The sequence below is a fragment of the Tympanuchus pallidicinctus genome, unplaced genomic scaffold (genome assembly GCF_026119805.1).
Source record: "Tympanuchus pallidicinctus isolate F22 unplaced genomic scaffold, pur_lepc_1.0 scaffold33, whole genome shotgun sequence".
Classification (NCBI taxonomy): Eukaryota; Metazoa; Chordata; class Aves; order Galliformes; family Phasianidae; genus Tympanuchus; species Tympanuchus pallidicinctus.
In genome coordinates, this window is record NW_026294751.1 from 511,010 (window position 1) to 530,963 (window position 19,954).

The 19,954-nt window shown below is 65.0% G+C and overlaps 2 protein-coding genes across 4 annotated transcripts; one reads left to right on the plus strand and one right to left on the minus strand.

The window, feature by feature from the left end:
- Positions 1 to 26: 26 nt before the first annotated feature.
- Positions 27 to 13,693, minus strand: KIAA1522 (KIAA1522 ortholog). 3 transcript variants are annotated; one of them, XM_052698878.1, is made up of 7 exons: positions 13,503 to 13,693; positions 6,040 to 6,195; positions 5,766 to 5,821; positions 4,580 to 4,697; positions 4,112 to 4,228; positions 1,100 to 3,994; positions 27 to 823 (listed from the first exon to the last, which is right to left on the minus strand). In XM_052698878.1, the coding sequence occupies exons 1-7, from the start codon at positions 13,576 to 13,578 to the stop codon at positions 801 to 803; spliced, it is 3,441 nt and encodes a 1,146-aa protein (XP_052554838.1). In that variant the 5' UTR covers positions 13,579 to 13,693; the 3' UTR covers positions 27 to 800. The 3 variants fall into 3 exon arrangements, with proteins under 3 accessions (XP_052554838.1, XP_052554836.1, XP_052554837.1); XM_052698876.1 differs by lacking the exon at positions 13,503 to 13,693 and adding an exon at positions 7,488 to 13,453; XM_052698877.1 differs by lacking the exon at positions 13,503 to 13,693 and adding an exon at positions 6,761 to 7,243.
- On the plus strand, positions 13,616 to 19,216 carry LOC128088299 (basic proline-rich protein-like). Its single transcript, XM_052698678.1, has 3 exons — positions 13,616 to 13,814; positions 14,441 to 14,508; positions 17,825 to 19,216. The coding sequence occupies exons 1-3, from the start codon at positions 13,616 to 13,618 to the stop codon at positions 19,214 to 19,216; spliced, it is 1,659 nt and encodes a 552-aa protein (XP_052554638.1).
- Positions 19,217 to 19,954: the final 738 nt, after the last annotated feature.

Genomic DNA, 19,954 nt, shown 5'->3' on the forward strand with positions numbered 1-19,954 from the left:
ACCAGGAAGCACAGGAGGCAATGAGCTTCAGTCAGCATCTTTACCAGCCAGGTACAGAGCTCTGAGGGGCTACTTGGCGGCAGAGGGTTGTTTGGTTTTGGTTCTTTTGTTGTTTTTTTTTTTCCTTACAATCAAAGAAATCAAAATGTGACCAAAGTTTACAGAAACAGAAATCAAGGCTCCACCCCACAGCCCAGGGCGGCAGCTCACAGGGCTCCTGCCGAGCCGCGCGGCTCCCAGCCGGCCGGGCCCAGCAGCGCCGTGAGCCGCAGCCGGGGAGCGGCGCCGGCCCAGAGACCCCTCGTGCTTTTCTCCAGGGCTGCAGCGCCGCTCCGCTCCATCCGGGGCTCCGTCTCACGCTGCTGCTGCTGCCGCCCAAGTCCTCCCAGGGGCGGCCGAAGCCTTCCAGTTCTTTGTCCAAAGTGCTTTGATTCTGTACAGGCCCGGCTGGCCGGGAGCAGGTTGGATCCAGCGCTGTCCTCGCAGCCCCTCGCCCTCCTCTCTGCGCAGCTGCTCTGCTCACACGCGCAAACCACGCGGCAGCGCAGCAGGGAGGAGCGCTGGCTCTGGGCGTGGGCCTCGAGTCCAGTAAAAAAAATAATGCAAAATAAAGCTGTAGTACTTAGGAAAGTGAAACCAACACCATTTTTGCATAAATATCATCAAGGCCATGGAGGCTAAGGCTGTTTGCTTCCTGTGTTAAGTTAGTTGCCAGTTCCACACTCATCCGTTGACCTGCCCAGGTCCCTGAGAGATTTGGATTCCTGTCCGCGGGGGCACCAGTCCTGCAGCTCCGTCCTTCAGGCCGTCTCTCCCTGTCCGTCTGCAAGGCAAGAGGGAAGAGCCCATCAAGGACCCGCTCCTGCAGCTCAGCCTCCCACAGGCCTATCCCCTGCTGCGCCGCCCTGCTGTCCCACAGCAGCCCCAATGCAGCCTGTGCTGCGCTGGGTCCCCTGGCCACGAGCATCCACACTCAGCTCCATTGGCTTTGGCCAACGGCTCGGCCACCACCCCCAGCGCTGCCGTCGCTCTTGGCTAAGGAGCCCCCAGCACACACACAGGGCTCGGCCAGCACCCCCAGCCCTCCTGCTCCACATACCTTGTGCTGGCGGCTCTGCAACCGCGGCGCTTCTGCCCTCAGCCATTCCCACCGGCTCACTGCTGGTTCTGCTCTCCTCCTCCACTGCCACTGCCTTGACTTTCTCATCTGGCGCAGGGGAGCCCAGCGCCTCCGGTGCCTTTGGGCTCAGTGGTGATGGAGACGGCCCGAGGCCGAGCGAAGGCTTCTTGGCAACAGGAGGGGGCACTTTGCCAGGCTTTCGGTGCACCGGTGCCTTGCCTGGGCCCTGCTGGGCAGCAGCTGGGGCTGCCGAGCGCTGCCCGGAGAAATTCATCAGCTCGGTGACCAAATTCCTCTTCAGGTCGGCCTGTGCCTCAGGGGATGAGGGTGTCTCGATCACCAGCTTCTTGGTGCTTTTGGCAAAGATGAAGCTGGCGGTGGAGGTGGGGGATTTGTGCCTGGGGGACAGCTGCCCATCGCCGGCAGGCGCCTCCAGGCCAGGAGGAGTCGCTTTGCCGCCCAGGGGTTTTGCGGCCAGCCCAGAAGCCTCACCGGAGGACGCAGCGGAGGCCTTGAGGTGCACAGCAGCATGGAGCGGGTTTGAAGGCACCGCATCTTTGGCAGGATTGGGCTGCCGCGTGGACAGGGCCCGGCGGATGGGCTTCTGCGGCACCGCGCGCTCCTCGGCCACGGCGGGCGGCTCCACGCTGACGGAGCGCAGCCGCACCATCTGCAGCAGCGACGGCGTGACGATGGGCAGGCTGGCGTCCTCCTTGGGCACCGGGCCGCTCTTGCTGCGCGATGCTGGCTCCTTCTTGCTGTCTGCCCGGGAGCCGTTCGCCGCCTTCTTAAGGCAGATCTGGGGCGGTAAAGCAGGAGCTGATGGTGGCGGCAGAGGTGGCGGTGGGGGCACGGTGGCCGCGGGTGGTGGCGCGGTGGCTCCGGGAAGTGGCGTGGTGGGGGATGGCGGTGAGCCCTGCTGCTGGACGCTCGAGGAGACGGTGGTTGAGGAGGAGGAAGATGCGGCTGTGCTCGGCGCGTGGTTCTGCCCTGCTGCTGGGGTCAGCACGGCATCAGGCGGGGGCAGGCTGGAGAAACAGGCTTCGTCTGGAGGAGGAAAGTCTGCCATGGACAGGTCGTGCTCCTCAGGGGCCGGGGGGGGCGGTGGGGGCCAGGTAGCCTCCGCGGGGGCCTCACAGGCACTGTCGGGGCTCACCTCTGCCTTCTTGGCCGGTGGAGGAGGCGGGTGGTAGGCAGGTGGTGGTGATGGCGGTGGTGATTTGGTGCCGGGTTTGGTGGAGGGCTCCTGCCCTGCGGCACTGGGCACCGACGGGTCCAGTGAAGGGGTGAGAGGGCCGGCGGGGGCAGTAGGTGTCTGGGGCTTGGTGGGCGGAGGGGAGAAGGGAGCGGGCACCTTGGGATGCGGCGGGATGACAAACCTATCCGAACGGCTTTGAGCGCAGTGCGGTGTCTCAGAGGGCACTGGGTCTGAGGCAGAGGAGGAGATAGAGGTGAGGGAGGAGGAGACGGACAGCGCGGGGGACTGTAAGGAGCAGACCCGGTCGGGCTTCTGGGGCTGGACCCTGCCTGGGGATGCGGCCGGGGGTCCCAGCCCCTTGGTAGGCAGTGTGGGCGTCCCGCTCTGGCTGGAATATCCGCTGGAGGGTGACATGGTGCGGTCAGAGCCATCTGGGCAGCTCCACTTGGGCTGAGCTGAGGGTTCCCTCAGCACCACCGTTATTCCCCGCTCACCAGGGCTGCCCCGTGAGGTCTTGGGGGAGTTGGTCCCAGCCAAGCTCTCAGAGCGGATGCTGCTGGTCTCACTCAGTGATGAGGAGAAGACCTCATCCTCAACCGTCGGGCTGAAGGGCTCAGGGTGCGGGGACCAGGGCGCATCGCTCGCCTGCTGCGGCCGCCGGTTGGGCTTGGGGGGCAGCCCCAGCACCTTGTGCTCCCCCTCCGCCTTTTGGTACAGCGAGAATGTCCTGCGAGGGGGTGCCGGGGGCTTCTTCATCTTCCTGAGGGAGACGCTGCGTGCCGAGGAGCGCTCGCTCGCCAGGCTGCCCGTGTCCGAGCCCTCAGCCTGGCTGCTGGTGCTGAAGGCGGGGGATGTGCGGCCGCTGCTGCCCACACTGCGGGGCCCCACGGCCAGCAGCCCGTGAGCTGTGTGCACTGCAGCCACGGCAGGCTTGGAGCAGGCGCTGGCAAAGCTGGCAGAGCTGTACACGCTGATCTGATCGTTGTCGGAGCGTCGCGCGGTGTCGGCTTCGCTGCACAGCCCAGCCTCGGCCTGCCGGCGGTCAGAGCCGCCCTGCGAGGAGATGGTGGAGCTGTTGGAGACAATGGTCTCTGTGGACTGCGAGTGGCTCCAGTTGTCGCTGGAGGAGGAGGGCTCACGGCTGCGGGTGCTGTGCTCTGAGAAGCGGGCGAGAGAGCGCACCGAGGCCGGGCTGGACGACACCAGGCTGCAGCGGCTCAGCGTCCGCACGCTGCTCCTCGTCAGGGCCACCACGTCCACCATAGGCGGCAGGATGGCGTTGGGGATGATCTTGGACATGTAGGTGCCCTGGGGTGAGATGGACATGACGGGGCTCAGCAGATCCGGGGGGTTGGCGCTGGTGGTCATGCCTGGCACGGCCAGAGACTTCGGCCTCACCATGGGCGACAGCTTGGCCGACGTTTTCCTCCCCAGCAACGTGTCGTCGTAGTAAACCCGGTCAATGTGCTTCTGCAGAGCCGTGTCTGTTTCCTCCAAGGCTCCCAGGCGCACACGGGCACCCCCTGGGACGTCCAGTGGTGGCAGGTTCCCATCGATGGTGGGAATACGGATGGCCTCACCGGAGACCTGGCCGCCGTTCAGCAGGGGCTGCGGTGCCCGGCTGCCCACGTGCCCATCTGTGGGACGTTCCCTGATCTCTCGGCTGTTCCTGAGACCTGGGAGCAGGGAGAAGTGAGCCAGCTGTGATCTCAAGGCAGATGCACCTAGCTGAGGTAAACAGAGCCCCAGGGTTGGGACCGAACCCTACAACAACTCTTTGCTCATGCACTTACCCAGCTCCTTCTGGACGTGCTGGGGGATGCCCAGCACTGTTGTCCTCCGCTCCTTCCTCTTCCTGCCAGCCTTCTCTGAAGATTTGGAGAAGGAATCGTGTGGTCGGAATGTGGAACCTGTGAAAGGTGTGAGTGAGTCCAGCCGGTGTGACATGAGCCCTGGGCCATGCATCCCCGATGTCCGCAGCCCAGTGCCAGCTGCTGCTCACACATCTGGCACAGCCCAGGGAGCATCCGCAGCCAAGAAGGGAGGAGACACTGCGCGCCCATCTGTCCCCTCACGCAGCTCCATCCCAGAACCCATAGCAGCCTCTGACTCAGCCAGAGCTGCTCTTTCCTCCAAAGGCCCCCAGATCCCTGCACTGGTTTGTGGCCATGCGAGCTCTGAGCCTCAAAGCCCCAGAGATATTCCTGCCACGCTCCCCAACCCCTGGCACCCACTTGGCCCCTGGCCCCACAGCCCGGCACCTTTCCGCTGGATCATCTCGGAGCGGATGGAGAGGGCGTCCTCAGAGGCGCTGTCAGTGATGCAGGAGGCTGCCCGGCTCCGTAAGGACACACTGTCATCCTCCGACAACGCACAGGACTGTGGAGACACACAGTGGGCTCCGATGGACCCCAGGCTGCAGGGAAGGCGCAGCCCCGTCCCCTCCAGGCCCCTTCTCTGCCGCGAACTGACTCCACAGCCCAGACAAAAGCTACGCTGAGGGCCAAAGGCTGAGTCAGCCACACCGGCAGCCAGAGTCCTCCCACCAGGAGCGGGGCCGGGAGCAGCCCCAGGGACCCCACACAGTCCTGCAGACCCCAGAGAACAGGCGAGCCAGGTCCAGCAGGGCGGAGGGGTCAGCACCGCCTTGTCCCCACACCAGAGGGAAGCATCCACCTCATCAACACTAAGCCAAAAACACCCCAGGGCTGGGGCAGGCTATGGGATGGCAGTTCAAGGGGAAATATGGCATACACTGGGTTCACAGCCTCAAAATGGGCATGGCCTTCTGCGCCCACCTCACCGTTTCAAAGCATCTCCCAGAGATCAGGACAAGACACAACCCTGTGAATCTCCTCCCCAAGCCCTCACCGCCTGCTTCTAAGGGGTTAAGGTGGCCAAGAGCCAAAGGGAGGCAGCAGTTTAAGCAAATACGCGTGGGTGAGGCGCAGGGAGCGGGGTCAGAGCCCAGGGAAGCAGCAAACTCCAGCTCAGCCAAGAGAGTGGGAGTTTCTCATCCATCAGCAGCCAGGGAGGGGCCCCACCATGGGGCTGGATGTGGCCGGCAGTCCTTGTCATACCGTCCCATCTCCTTACCTCACTCAGCACTGCCAGGGGACACCGGTGGGGCAGACAGGGGGGTCAGAAGGACATAGGCATGGCAGGGGGCCATAGGCAGAGCCACATGAGGCAAGGCATGATGCATTGGTGCTGAGGACAGGGACAGAGCCTCATCATGGGACAAATGGGACGACACTGAGAGGGAGCAGCCCACTCCTGCCCCACAACCCCCCTGTCCTGGTCCTGCAGCCCCAGCCTCAACCACATCCCTGCCTCCTCTGTGCTACAGCAGTGCCCTCTGCCCTGTGCAGGGTGTAGGGGGGCTGCCTCACGCACCTTACCCCCCACAGAGCCCCAGGCATGGCCAGATGGAGCTCCCATGCTCACCTGGAGGCTGTTGGTGTCCCCTTGGTCCCAGGCACTTTTGGTCTGCTTCTGCTTCTCTGCAGAGGAAGGAAGAAGGTCAGTCCGCAGCTGCCGAGCCCAGCAGCACAGCCAGTGCCCCCCAGGGCAGTGGGGCTGTAGCAACCGGTGCCACCCCCAGTGCTGGACTCTGGTCACTCTCCGCAGCACCGCCCACACAGGCAGGACAGCCAGCTGCCCGGGGCACTGGGGACACCACCCTGCAGCCCTGGGGGCCCTCGGGGCTGGCGGTGCCCACCTTGGTGCTGCAGGGATTTGAGCCCCTCGCGGGCCTGGTTGTGCAGCTCCTCCAGGTGCGGGGGCCGCGTGCTGGGGAAGAAGACATTGTCGGGGCACTCATCGCCTGCTTTGTACTGCACGCTCAGCCGCCTGTCGTTCTCGGTCTTGGCAGCACCTGCAAAAGCAGAGCGGTGACCCCCCAGCCCCCTGCACGTGAGCAGCCCCCAGCCCTGCAGCCAGGCGGGATGCAGTCTGCCCGTGAGCTCAGAGCACGGGACCAGCCTCGTCCCTCCAGCTCTGCCTGATCGATCAGATGGAGTCAGGCTGTCTGCGCCGTGCGAGATGCAATGTTTTCCCCCCAGCAGCCAGCATTGAGCTGGGGCACAGAGCTGCCCTCCGCCCAGCACCTTCACTGGAGGGCCAACAAAGCAGCGTGCTGTGGGGCTGCGGGCTGCTCGAAGGGGTGAATACGGACAGAAGGACAGAAAGACTTTCCTTCTACAGGACTGAATCATCTCAAGGCCTTGCAAAGAACCCCGGGGAGCAGGGACTCACCCCCAAGCTTGTGCAGAATACGTAAACCATGACACAGTGCCCGGGGGGCCCTAAGGCTGCTGTCCCCCCTTTGCAGCCGCACCAGGTGGCAGAGCTGCAGGTGCCGCGCCAGCACCGGGCCCCGCACACCCATCTCACAGCCCCATCCTTCCCGGCACCCAGTGGTGCCCATGGCTGGCACCCACCCCCAGCTTTGGTCCCCAGCGCACAGGGGACATGGGCACAGCTCCATCTACCCTCAGCGGCCTGCAGAGCCTCCAGCTCTTCCTGCCTGGAAAAAAACAACTTCAGGCAGGGAGGGGAAGGGAAAGGAGACAACAGGAGGCGGCGGGGCTGGAGGGAAACACTGCTGGGATGCAGGCACGCACCGCTCGGCATCCACCACCGACCGGGACCGCCGCTGCCTCGTCACACGCAGGCCTTGTCCCCAGCACGGCTCACAGCCGGCCCCAGCCCCGCTCGGCAGCTCCGGCACACAAAGAGCCGCCCTGAACAATGGAGCCGCGCCGCCCGGCCGAGCCAGCTGCCTCCATCGGCACCCTCAGCACCCAAAGGCTCGGCCGGGCGCAGAGCACATCGGTGGGTCTTCAGGGACCCCCCATGCCGGTGCGGGGACACGAGGCAACCACAGCCCCACCGCACCGCCCTTCCCTTGAGAAATGCCCTCCCCGCCGCCGGCAGCCCCTCGCCCGATCCCCACCCGCGTGGGCTCGGCTGCGTTCTGCCGTGTGGGAGCACCGAGCCGTGCCCCGCAATCCCCACGGTGGAACGGGGCCGGCGACCTTCGCTGCCCTCCTGGGGGCGGCAGCTGCTGCAGGGACCCCCGAGGCACGCGGGGGTCGGGGCGCTCCGGGGTTGTGCAAGGACAAGCGAAGCGCTTCTCCCTCCCTCCTCCTCCGCATCTCCACTCACCCTTCTTCTTGAAGAAAGCCAGAAGCGAGGAGAGGTTCCTGCCCATGAAAACCACCATGGTGGCCAGGAGGAGGGTCTGCTCCCCGCGAGAAGGGGCTCCGCCGCCCCCAGCCGAGGCTTCGCCGCCGCCTATCGCGCCGGGGGGCGGATGCCGAGACCGCAGCTCTTTCTCCCCACGCTCGTCCGTGCCGCAGGACCGGCTGCACGAAGCCCGGCGGGAGGATGCTCGCCCGGCGGAGCGGCTGCGCGGGGAGAGGCCGGAGCCGGGGGGGGGATGCGCGGCGGCAGGAGGGGACAGCCCGGCTGCTCCCAGCGCGCTCCCGGTGCTGGGAGGAGGAGAGCAGGGCCCCTCCTCTGGCCTCACGCTCCCCCCCGGCCCTCCCCTCCTTCCTGCACGAAGCGTGCGGGGACGCACCCTGCCTGGCATGGGGCTGAGTGCAGAGAATTCCCCCCAAATTCTTGTGCTCGGGGAGGAATCCCCCTGCATCATCCACATCAATCAGGACTGGTCCCCACTGGACACAGCAGCCCTGCAAACTGGCGTGCTGGCCTTCACAGCACTGTGATCAATTGGGAGGAGCTGGGAGGCATTTCCCCCCCAGGCATCAACCTTTGGGACCTGCTGCAGCAGGGCAGGTAGGGCCGGTGCTCCCATGTCCCCACCGTGTCCCCCAGCACGGCAGTGTCACGGTCAGCCTGTGGCACTGGGGGATAACCGGGCTTCGGACCAGTCTAACCAGTAGCTCCAGCCGCTGGGGCAGGCGGGGGGGAGAGGAGAGGAATGGAGGTTGGCAGCCGCAGTGCCCACGCACGAGGGGAAAGAACTGCAGGCAGAGGGGAGGCAGGGAGCACCCACACCTCTCTGTGCACCCACTGTCGGGCTGCCCCACTGCACAGGGATTCCTCTGCACTGCCAGATGGGTGCAGCGTGCGGCCCTGCTGCAGGGAGCAGCCGGCGGCTGCCCCAGACCCCTCCTTCACCCCCCCACGTTGAAGGAAGGCCGTCCAGCCAGGCGTGAAGGGGAGCAGCACCCGGGGCACCGCGTGGGGTGGGAGGTGAGTGCTGAGCTTTGCACCAGCACAGTGCTGACCCTACCAAACAAGCACTGATGTCACTCGGGGCCCCACCAGCACCACGCATCCATCCTGCACGCTGCACCTGCAGTGGGGCAGGTGGGGCAAAGCCTTCTTCCTGTGCAGGAGCAGCTCATGTGCAACCAGCTTACTGCAGCCAAACATGGGGCTGGCTGCGGGCAGAGCAGCTACCCAAGGCACAGAGGGACTGCGCTACGGGCACGGCCCTGGCCTGGTGGTGCAGCCTCCTCTGCATCTCCTCCAGCAAACGTGCAGAGCTCCCTGCAGCTCCTGCACACCTACCCCTGCAGTCAGCAGTGCACAGCACCTTCCCCACAGCAGGACAGGATCAGCCCCACTGCCCACGCGCTCACCCAGAAGGTGCCGGCAGCCACAGGCAGCCACTCCCAGCTCTTTTCACAGCACAAATGGAAAAGGGCCAAAATGAAAGGGCTGAGGGTGCACAAAGCAGGCGGCACGTGCTGCACCAAGCGCTGCCCTCTGCTCTGCGGGCAGCGCATCGCTGTGCTGCAGGAAAGGTTCAGTATCCATGGCAGCAAAGGATGGAGCAGGATGGAGCTGCAGCCCAGCACACGGGGATCCCACAGCAGAGGCTGCAGCTGCGGCCCACACCGGCAGCAACACGCCTGCCCAGGCATCCCATCCCATCCCTCACTCACTCCTTGTGAAGCGCCCTGGATCGACCCGTCCCCTCCAGGCTCTCCTGCTCCAGCCTGGCACACACGTGCCTCATGCGCACGTGGCAGCCGCATCCTGCAGCAGGAGGACCGGTTCCTGCCCAGGACAGGTAGGACGGCCCCAAGGATGATTTCTCTGTTCAGAACCTGGTGTCCAACGGGCAAAGCGCTGCTGTTGTTATGGAGGGAGAGACCAGAGCTGAGACCCCAAAGGAGCACAGCTGGGTCCACGCAGCTGAGGATGCCGCAAGGAGGTGGTGCAGGCCCCACTGCAGGGGCTCCGTCTATGGGTGAGCCAGGGGAGAAACCCTCACTGCCTGGCTAAGGGGTGAGCGCTGGCTCCGTGCTCCACGCTGCGCCTGCACCTCCTGTGAGCAGCGGGCTGGGCCATTATCCCCAGGTGTGTGCATCCATCGCTGCCTGCACAGCACTGCCCCGACTTGCCTTTGGGTCCTGCGGCGGGGAACAGGAGCGCCCGCCCGGCACCACTGACTCATCGGGGAAAAATGGGGAGGAGGAGCAGGGGAGCTGGCATGGGGGCTGCGAGGTCCCAGAGGAGCAACGGGAGGAGATGCTGCCTTCCCTTCTGGGTGGCACTGGGGACCTTCTGCACCACGGAGCATCAAACGGTGCTCACAGGCACCAAATGGTGATGCCCAGGCGTGCAAATGTGGCCGCTGCTTGGGGACAGCACAGTCCCTGTGTGCCAAGAGGGCTGCAGGAGCTCCCCACCCTTGTTGCTGCCCCGACTCTCTGCATGGGGTCTGCACACTGGGACTGAGCCGTCTTAAGGCAGGACAAGAGCACAATAATATTGACGGTGGCTTTGGCCACAAGGCCCCGGGCTGCCCCGCAGTGCTATCTGCAGGGTTACAGCCAGCCCTGCTCCTTGCTCCAGGGCTGATCTTCCAGCCAGGAAAACATCTCCGCAAAGTAAATAAACACGACCTGAACAGCACTGCTGGTTCTGTTCTCAAAGGCAATCCCATGTAGAGACAGAAATAAAATTAATTTTAAACAGGAAAACAAACAAGAGTCTTCTTCTTCCTTTCAATTACAGTGCAGAAAACTACCGCGAGTGCCCTGGGAAAGTGAACGGCCACAGAGAATCAGGTGGGGATGGGATGGGAAACCCCACCTGGGGGAGGGCTGTGGTCCACAGCTGCTGTCAGGCAGAAGCACAGCAATGAAATGGGGACAAGCTGAGCCACAAAAGCACAGAGTCTGAGCTCCGGTCACACAACACACTGGGAAGCCGCGGTCCCTCCTGGGCTGCTCCGTCCCTCAGCCCCATACAGCTGGCAGGCAGTGCAGTGCAGCTCCCAGCCCATTGCACGGGGCCTCCTGCTGCGTCCCCACCTGCGCTCGGCCCCTCCTGAGAAGCCACCAAACAGGTTTGAAGGCAAACACTGTCTGAGCTGGGAGCCGGATCCAGGCGGGAATGGCCTACACAGAGCACGGGCAGACAGCAGGCGAGGGAGGGCTGGGGGTGAGCCCTACGCATGGCAGCCCCCGGCTGCGGGCACACCACTGTCACCTCCTCCCTCCTGCTGAGCCACGCCGAGCTGTGCCAAAGTCCAGAGCTCTGTTAGCGCTGCTCTGCCTCTGCTGAGCTCCTGTCCTCCTCCCCCCATGCACCCTTCCCAGCGCTGCACGCGCTGCTCGCCGCCCGCTCCATCCCCACCGCGTGCCATCGTGCCCGGCGCTCACAGGGACCGAAGGAGCTCTGCAAATGTCAGACATGCCTGTCACAGCAGGTCCTGTGCTGCGCATGGGAGCAGATCCAGGAAAGGATTAGAGACAAGACCCTGCAGGTTTCTTTACACACAGCAGCACTGAGGGCTCCCAGCGGCAGGACCTGCAGCTCCATTGGCCCAGCTGGTGCTCAGCACCTCGCTTCTGCTGGGCGCAGCCTGGCCGGGTGCCACGTTCCTGCACCCTGACTCAGCAGGGCCTGGCGGGGCTGTCCTGATAAGGAGCAGATAAGAGGCTTCGGTCTCCATGGTACTCAAGGACTGCCAGGGCCCTTCCCCACGCAGCTCCTGCAGAAGGGGAAGAGCAGAGGGGATGCACCCAGGGGAACATCCATCCCCTGCTCTGGCACGGGGAGAGAGACGTGGGATAAGCAGGGCTGGGCCGCTCAGGCTGAGGATGCGGCGCCCCTCAGGGAGGGAGAAGGGAGGGAGAAGGTCGTGGGCAGCTCAGCCTCCTGCCAGCCCCTTCTGGCACGGCTCCGGCTCTTTGAGATCAAAAGGCTTTGGGCAGCCACATGGCTGGGCACTGCCTGCCTGCTCCTGAACGCCCTGCAGCCGGGGCGCCGGGTCTGGAGCGGCTGGAAGAGAATGAACCTTGTGGGAGGGGAGAAACACAACACACCCCAGGACAGGGAGGTCACACAGCAGCGGCCAGCAGGTCCAGGGAGGAGTGCCTGCAAACACTCTCAGAAAGCACACGGCAGGCCAAGCAAAACTCCCGCAGAGCCGAGCAGCAGCAGGAAGTGCGCCCAGCCCCAGCCACACCAAACCCACCCCAGGAGAACCAGAGGGTGGCGATGGGGCCGAGCAGCCAGAGATGGGAACCACGGGATGCTGCTGGTCTCGCCACCAGTGATACGCAGTGATCCTCAGACCTGAAATCCAGGATCTCCGGGGCCTGGTCAGGGCAGGAGGAGTGGGCATCGCCATGGCAGGGAGCGGGGCCGGCACCCTGCCCCCAGCCCGTGATCCCAGCTGCGCCCTCCGAAACGCTGAAGCGACACAATGCAAATTCTTTGGCTTTGTGGCCGCCGCGCCGTTGCCATGGAGCGGTGGCAGAGAACAAACAGAACTTGCCCCATGTTTTCTCAGTGCCTTCCACCCCGTGCCCTTCAGCCCTCCTCACCCATCCCAGCATCTGCCTGGCGGCGCTGCACCCACTGTGCACATTTTGGGCCCATCTGCCCATGCCACCATGGTGCAGCCAACCTGAAGTCCCCAGCCTGCAACCCCAGGCCTGTGGGAACACGGGGTGCAAGTTGGGGAGCAAGGCACGGCGCTGGCAAAGCAGCCAGGCTGGCAGGAAGCTTCGTTCTGGGACAGAAATGCCCCAGCCTGGGGGATTGGATCAGCGAGACCAGGAGCTGCTCAAAGCCCCTCACGGGGCAGCACAAGACTGGCACGGAGCAGGGGACCTGTCCCCACTGGGACCAGCCCCAATGGTTTGATGGAGAGGAGACTGCAGGGTGAGGGGCCAGGAGGAGCCTGCAGGGCAGGAGGTGCTCGCTTCACTTCCCCACCAAATCTTAGGGAAAGGGATTTCCCAGCTGACTCTTTGGGACTTGTTTGCTTTGCTTAATACCCATTCGATTTCAACAGGTAATTGATGGTGTGGATAAATGGAGGCTTTGTTACAGATGTTACACACCTTTTACTCCTCAGTTATGAGGCTGAGAACGCACCGTGAGCATTCCCAGCGCCGCCCACTTTGCAAACCCCGACCTGTCCCTGTGCTCCAGGGACAAATGGGACCCGCAGAGTCACCGCAGGGCTGAGCCTTCTGGCTGCCCGCCGCGCTCTGCAGGTCAGCTCTGAGCCACACCTCGCAGTTTCACACGGCTTTCTTGCACCTTGAGCCCAGCCAGGGCGCCGAATCCAGGCTGTGACATGTTTGCCTTGCGACAAGAGGGTCACTGGGATGCCGGCAGAGTTGGCAGCAGAGCCCAAGTGCTGGCTCTGAGCAGGGCAGGATGTGGGGACAGGCACCAAAAAACACCAGAGCTGGCACACACCACAGGAAGGGGTCTCAGCACGCAGGGAGCGCAGACAAGCCACCAAACGGCCCTTAATGCCACCTCAGTCCCATCAACCACACCTGTCCAAGCCAGGAGCACAGTCAGATCCCCTCCGCACCACACACAGGGGACAGGGAAGCAGCTTAACATCAGCAGGACGGGTCAGCAGCCTCACCGCTCGCACCAAGCAGGGGGCTGGCCGGGACCCCGAGGGCCTGATAACCCCATACATGCATCCGATTCACACGGGACCCTCCCTCGGATCCCAGAGCTGAGCTCCCTCTGCTTCTCCAGTCTTCTGAACTGCACCCCCAGAGCATAAAGCTGCGATGGACCGACTGCCCGCAGCTACACAGCAAGAGCCATCTCGGTCCCCATCATCGCTCCCACTCTGCTCCCCCGGCTCCGCCACCGCCCCGTACAGCCCCCAGGGCCACGGATCCAACCGCCGACGCGTCCCCCCCCCGCTCCTACCTGCCCTCGGCTTCCCAGCCCGACCCCACGGCCAGGGGGAGCCCGCGGGGCTCCTCTTGCGGTACGCGTTGCCCATGGCTCCGATCTCAGCCTCCACCGCCTCCGGGCGGAGGATGCCGCGGCCCTACATGGCGGTGCTGAGGGGGCTGCCGGGGGGGCCCGCAGCGCAGGGCTCCCGGCCGCCCGCTCCCATCGCTGCGGGAGCCCGGCTCGCAGCCGGCTCTGCCGGAGCCAATGGCACAGGAGGAGAGGAGGGGCCTCCCGGGAGCGCCCAGCGGCCCTCCCAGCCCCGGATCGAGGTGGGTGCCGTGGGTGGGAGCGCAGGCACGGGTTTACGGCCCCGCTCTGCCCTCTGCCATTCATTCTATAGGCACGGCGGCCACGGCCGTCCCGGCTCACGAACCGGCAACGCCGAGGAGAGCCCGCACCAATTTCTGCGCGTCCTGAGCACAGCTCCGGCTCTGGGGGAGATAAGCCCGGGGTGGGGGGGTTCTGTGGGGGGGGTCCCGGGACCCGCAGCCCCAAGGGCGCGCCGCATCCCGCCCTCTCCCAGGGGCAGCAAGGCGACGGAGTTCCAAGCGTCTGCCGCCCGAAGCTGCGGCCGGAGCCCAGCCGGTGCACGAGGACATCGCCGCAGCCCCGCTCCCTCCCCGGCTGATCCCAACCCGCGGCCTCGCCACGGCTCTCCGGCCGCGCACTTCCGCGGGCAGCTGGCGGACGGGGCTGCGTGCGGGCGGCTCGAAGGGCGACTCTGCACAGACAGGCCCGAGCCGGGCGGCTGCGAAACGCGTGGGCACGGCGAGCAGCCTGCCGTGTGAAGTGCGGCTCTGCTTCTGGCTTTAATGAGAAAATGAAGCGCTCCGAGGGCAGGGAGGGGTCAGCTGGTCCGAGGGTGGGCAATTCCCACCGGCGGCGTTTATGTTCCTTTGGTGATTCAGCGAGGGCGCGGATAAATAGGAAGGATGGCTTCGTGGTGAAGGCGCAGCGCTACAACTATGGAGGCGATGTAAAAACAATTACCAGCCGGACGCCCCGTGCCGACCTCCCGAGGGGATCCACAATGAGTTCACCTCTGGACTTCAGCCTCCTTCTCTGCAGTGGAATTAACGCTGCTCGGGTTCCCACCAGCGCGTGGTGGGGCAGAGCCTGACCCCGTGGTGCTGCATCAGCGCGGCCCATCGCTGCAGCGCCCTGCTGAGGGCAGCCCTGGGACTAAACCGGGACGTGGGCACACGAGCCAGAGCCAGAGCTTCCTGCTCAGCAGCGCGGGGTGACTCCACTGCACCCCCACAACCTGGCGCTGCTGCTTCAAGGCAGGCACGCAGACCCCTGCACTGCACGCTTCCCCCCTCCGCCGTGACACAGCTTCACCAAACACTTTTTGAAGGAAAGCATTTTCACTTCTCTCCCTGCAAAAAAGAGGGGGCTGGAGCCTGCAGCACTGCCCCAGATACAGGCAGACACTTCCCTGTTGCTAGCACCCAACTCCTACTGAGCAGCCACAGTGCTCTGGGGGCTCCAGCAGGGAGCAGAGCCAAGGTCAGAGCCAGCCCTGCCAACAAGAGGGGGATGGAGGAGCAGGGAGATGGACAACGAGGTTCAGATCTCATCATTGCTGCACATCCAATCCTGGTGCGGTCCCACACTTGTTCCGCCAGGCAGACAGCCCACGTCCCGTGGGGCAGAGACTCCCCCGTGCCCCACAGGGAAGGATCAGTCCCCGCTCTGACTCCATCCCCGAGCAAACAGAGCGGGAGCCGCGCTGCCTGAATGAGAAAGGAATTCAGCCCTTGTTCCCTTAATGGGGAAGCAAAGCTCAGAGAGGCAAAGGTGACACAAAACCCCCGCTCGAGATCCCCAATCATTAACAGCAATACATAACCAGGAGGGTTTCGCGTTAGTTCCTGCTGCAGCCGGAGCCCAGGCTGTCAGCACCGCGCAGCTCCTCGCCCCGGGGCAGCGCAGCTCTCAGCGCAGGGCTCTGCTCCTCTGCTCCTTTGGCAGGTGAAGGATTTTTCGCTTCATCCCTGCTCAGCTCCTCGCCCTCCGCTGGCCTGCGTTCCCCCTGGCGCCGGAGACGAAGTCAATGATGATATTGTCTTATGAAATAAAACCTTCCTTCTAAAAGGAAACACGACCCCGGCGAAATAGTTTTATCGGCTCTTACGGAACGCTATTTGTGAGAGCAATTCCTGCAGTTGTCTCCAGGTGGAATAGCTGCGGTTGAGGACACACCTCTCTTTGTTCGGTGGCTCCGGGCCCGGCCGGCGGATTCCTGTTGTTCACATTTTCTGAAGTGTCACTCTCTGCCTTCTGCAGATTTAACGAATTCGTGACCGCGCGGATGGAGCGGGCAGCACCGCACTGCCACCTCCCCACGACTTCCTGCACTTCAGCACAGCTCAGCAGCTCGGGACCAGAACACGTTGGCACCAAATGGCGACGGCGCCGCCGCGCGACAGCGGAGATGGGGGCCGTGGGGGGCAGAGGCACCGAGCTGCTATCAGAGCAGCACACGCAGCCCCGCAGCGCTCAGCCCCGCTGTGCAGCCGCTGCGTGCGTTTAAAGCTGTGATCTTAACCCCAGCACTCAGGAAGTCTGCTGCTGCTGCATGAAGCTGGCATCAAAGGCAAGAAGCCAACGCTCACTTAGTGCTCTTAGAACATCGATTCCTTCACTTTGCTGGGGAATCGCGAGCAATGCTGTGAGGCCCATATAAAGCCAAAATCCGGGCTAACACCCCCAGCACACGGCCATGCGGGGGCCTGCTCACACCCCCCTGCTGCAGCACACAGCGCTGCTGAGAGTTAAGAGGCTGTCAGCCCCCCGTGGGTCTGCAAGCACTGCTCTCACAGGAAGAGAGAAAGCTTTCAGCTCCCTTATTCCCAACCAAAACATCTCCTGCAGACAGCGGGAAAAGCAGCTCCACGGCACTGCAGGGCAGGCTGCAGGAGCACAGGGCCCTTTGCTTCAACCCAGCATCCCGAGGGCTGACAACACCCTCAGCTCCAGAGGCACCACAATATTGGGGAAATGCACACCCTGGGCATCGAGCGGCGCTCCTCCTCTGCAGGAGGGCAGAACGACCCGTGCGAGGGCTGCAGCTCACATGCACTCCTTCAGCTCACACATTTCTCTTTCTTTTTCCATCTTCCAGCCGCCAACGCGTGTTGGAGCAGTGGAAGTGCCTGTGGCTGTCACCCAAGTGCTCACGGATGCTGCAGCCGCTCCTCCAGGCTGTGCTGGGACGGCAGCATCCAGTAGGAGGGGGTTCCGTCCTCCACAAGCGCTGCCCCTGCCTGGTGCCGTTCCTCCGCTGAGATCCACCCGTCGAGATCCATCCCAGCTCTTCCCAGCCCAGCTGAGCAGACAGAGCTGGGATTTCCCATCAGATGGACCGCAGGGCCGATCCAAAATGGAATCGCTTTCATCCTGCAGTTCCCATGGTCTCAGTGCTGAGCAATCCGGACCAGGCTGATACTGAGGCTGGGAGCAGGAACAGCCCTGACCCACAGCTGCACCTCACACCCAGCACCCACAGCCACGCAAACGGAGGGCAACAGAGCCACGGCCGCTGCAGAGCTCAGCACCACAAAGACACAGAGAGAGAAGAGCGCAGCGCCAGCAGCCAGAGCCCACAGTGACCTGCTTAAGTGCTCCTCTTCCCCATCCCACAGTTCCCAGCTCGACGTCTGGAAACACCGCCAGGTTGGGCAGAGCTCACGGCTTCACACGGCACCCGGCGCTGCCGAGCTCCGCAACCACACAGCGCAGCTCTGCGGGGCGTCACCGCACAACACGGACCAGCGTCGTCTCCCCGGCTGCTCGGGGAGCAACGCGGCGCTGCTACGCCGGGAAGGACGGCACGCAGCACCCGCCTGAGGTCAGCAGGCAGCGAGGCCGCAGCGCAGCCCCGGGTTGCGCACAGCCGGGCTGGAGGCGGTTAAGCCGGGTGGGGCCGCTGAGCGCCGGAGCCGGCAGGGTGATTCAGACCAGCACGCGCTGCCCCACATCGCACCTCCGAGCGGCTCTGCGGGAAGCGCAGCGGGGAACCCGCAGCCCATAGGGGCACAGAAACCCGCAGCGCTGCCACCCACATGGGGACACTGCACGGCCCCTCATCCTGGGTGCCGGGATGCTGAGCGTCCGGCCGGGAAGCGGGCTGGAGCCGTGACTGCTGATCAGCGGGCGAACGGTAAAACTTCGGGAAAAACTATTAGTTATAAAAAATAAAAATAAGGAAAGGGTTGACAGAGCTGGAGCGGGCGCTCCTGCAGGGAGGAATATCACATGCTTTAGCACGGCTTGCTTTTTCTGCTCAGGTTTCAGGCAGCAGCGCGCGCTCCGTGTGCTGCGCCCAGGCAGCATCTCAGGGACCCCCCGCACAGCTCGGCCCCTCGGCCCCCCCCCCCGCCTTCTCACGGCCCCTCCTTCCTTATCGCACATCTCAGTGGGCTTCTCGAAGCCGCGGTTCTGGGAACGAACCCCCCGGGGCAAACGGAGGAGGAAAATTCCAGGTGAAGGCAGCCGGGTGGCACCGCCGCGCCCTGCGGGAAGGACGGCCGTGTGACAGCCGGGATCCCTCACGGCGGGGACGGAGCCGTGCCGCCCCTCCTGTGACCGCCGCCACCGGGAGCAGCCGCGCGAGCAGAGCGTGGCACAACTCCGCACCTCCACACCTCGCACCCTGCGGGCGGCTCCGGACGGGGCGCGGATGGGACACGAGGACAGCCCAGCACGGGGCCACGGCGAGGACAGGAAGGGCCACACCTGGAGCACGGCAAACACGGGCCCAGGAGGAGGAGGAGGCTGGCGCGCCTCCAGATTTCCCTCAGCCCCAACGACCTTCTGAGTCAGCGCAGAGCCGGAGCCGAACCGGCAGCAGCCCTCGGGGCAGCGGGGAGAGCAGCGCCGGGTCCGTCCTGCCGCGACCACCGCCATCGCAGCCCCCGTTCAGCACCGAGCCCGCTTCGGCCTCTCCACCGTCGCCGACCCTCCTCCGCCGTCTCCTCGGTCCCCACGTCCCCTCCTCACACAGCCCCGCTCCGCCGCGGCCTCACATCGAGTCTTCCTCGCCCACCCCTCCGCTTCTCCTCGGCCACCTCCACGGCCGCGACCCGCAGCTCTCGTCAGCCGCCGCCACCACCGGCACAAACGGCACGACGGGCCCAGCTGTCACCCCGCCCCCCGGTCCCCGCTCCGTGCCCCCCGACCGCCGCTCCCCGCCCCGCCCCCCCTCACCCGCTCCGCGCAGATCGGGGCTCGCGGCCGCCGGGCTCCCCGCCCTCCTCTTCCTCCTCCGGCCCCGCAGCCAGCTGAAGGCCCTCCGCAGTCCGCCCGCTTTGCCGCTGCCCTTCTTCTTCCGGGGGGACACCTCGGGGGGGCCGCGCTCGGCCTCGCCGCCGTCCGCAGGTGCACGCGGGGCGGACATGACCGCGGCGGGCAGAGCCCCGCGCCGCCCGCTGCCCATAGGGCCGGGCCCGCCCCGGCTGCGGCTCCGGCTGAGGCTGCGGCTCGGCCCCGGCTCCGGGCTCCCGCCGAGCGTACGGCGCCGACGGAAAGTTTCTCCGGAGCCGGAGCCGGGGCGGAGCCTGCGGCCTCGCCGGGCTGCGGGAGGACCCGGCCCCGGCCCTCCGCTCCGCCCCTCCGCTCCGCCCGTGCGCAGGTGGGGATCGCGGCCCCGGAGCCACCTGCAGGAGGGGCTCTCCGGGTGACCTGGGCGGGCCGGCTCGGGGTCCGCCGGTCCTCCGGGCCGCGGAGGTTAGCCGGGAGAACCCGGGATGGCGCGGGCTGAAAGGGCTGCTGCGCGGAGCCGGGGGCGCGGCGGGCCTTCCGGGGAGCAGCGGCGGGTCTGGGTCTCACAGCGCGTCCGAACGCCTCCCCGAGAGCCACCGCCGGCAGACGTGAAGCTCTTGCTTTAACGGATGGATAAACTGAGAGCGACGGGGGGTCTCCTTAGGGCCATCGGTGCGTTTAAGGGTCTCCCCGGGACCATCAGGGGACCTAAGGGTCTCCCCAGCGCCCTCGGTGGATCTAATGAACAATCTCTCCGCTTGCACACGAGCACAGCCGGCAGCTCCCGCTGCTGGAGGGCGGTGGGGTGCCCCAGAGCCCCGGCTCGGTGCTGCCATCCCTGCAGGAAAGCAGGAGGTTTCTGCACGCTCATGGCACCGCTGGGCTGACGTCCCCGTGAGGATGCTCTGCTTAATGGGAAAAGCTGCAACATTGCTTTTAAAACACATCCTCTTCCCGGAGGCTCACACACCGCCTGGCTGCGTGCCCGGGGGAGTTTGCCAATGTCTGGAAATGACTGGAAGAATTTACAAAACAACGACCTGTCCCTCCTGCAGGCTTCCCAGCACGCTGCTGTCCCATGCGGGCGGTGGGACCCAGGGGTGGGTGCTGTGCAGTCCGACAGATCCCAACGTGCTCAGCGTTAACACGACGTGGCG

Bases quoted from the DNA above. Each gene is read 5' to 3' on its own strand.
- KIAA1522 (XM_052698876.1), bottom strand. From the start codon at position 7,983: ATGTGGATGATGCAGGGGGATTCCTCCCCGAGCACAAGAATTTGGGGG. The intron at 5,822-6,039 runs GTGGGCACCGCC...CTTCCTCTGCAG, and splicing joins CAAATCCCTGCAGCACCAAG to AGAAGCAGAAGCAGACCAAA. The intron at 824-1,099 runs GTATGTGGAGCA...CTTGCCTTGCAG, and splicing joins TGCAGAGCCGCCAGCACAAG to ACGGACAGGGAGAGACGGCC.
- LOC128088299 (XM_052698678.1), top strand. From the start codon at position 13,616: ATGCCGCGGCCCTACATGGCGGTGCTGAGGGGGCTGCCGGGGGGGCCC. The intron at 13,815-14,440 runs GTGGGAGCGCAG...TTGGTGATTCAG, and splicing joins GATCGAGGTGGGTGCCGTGG to CGAGGGCGCGGATAAATAGG. The intron at 14,509-17,824 runs GTAAAAACAATT...TTTTCTGCTCAG, and splicing joins GCTACAACTATGGAGGCGAT to GTTTCAGGCAGCAGCGCGCG.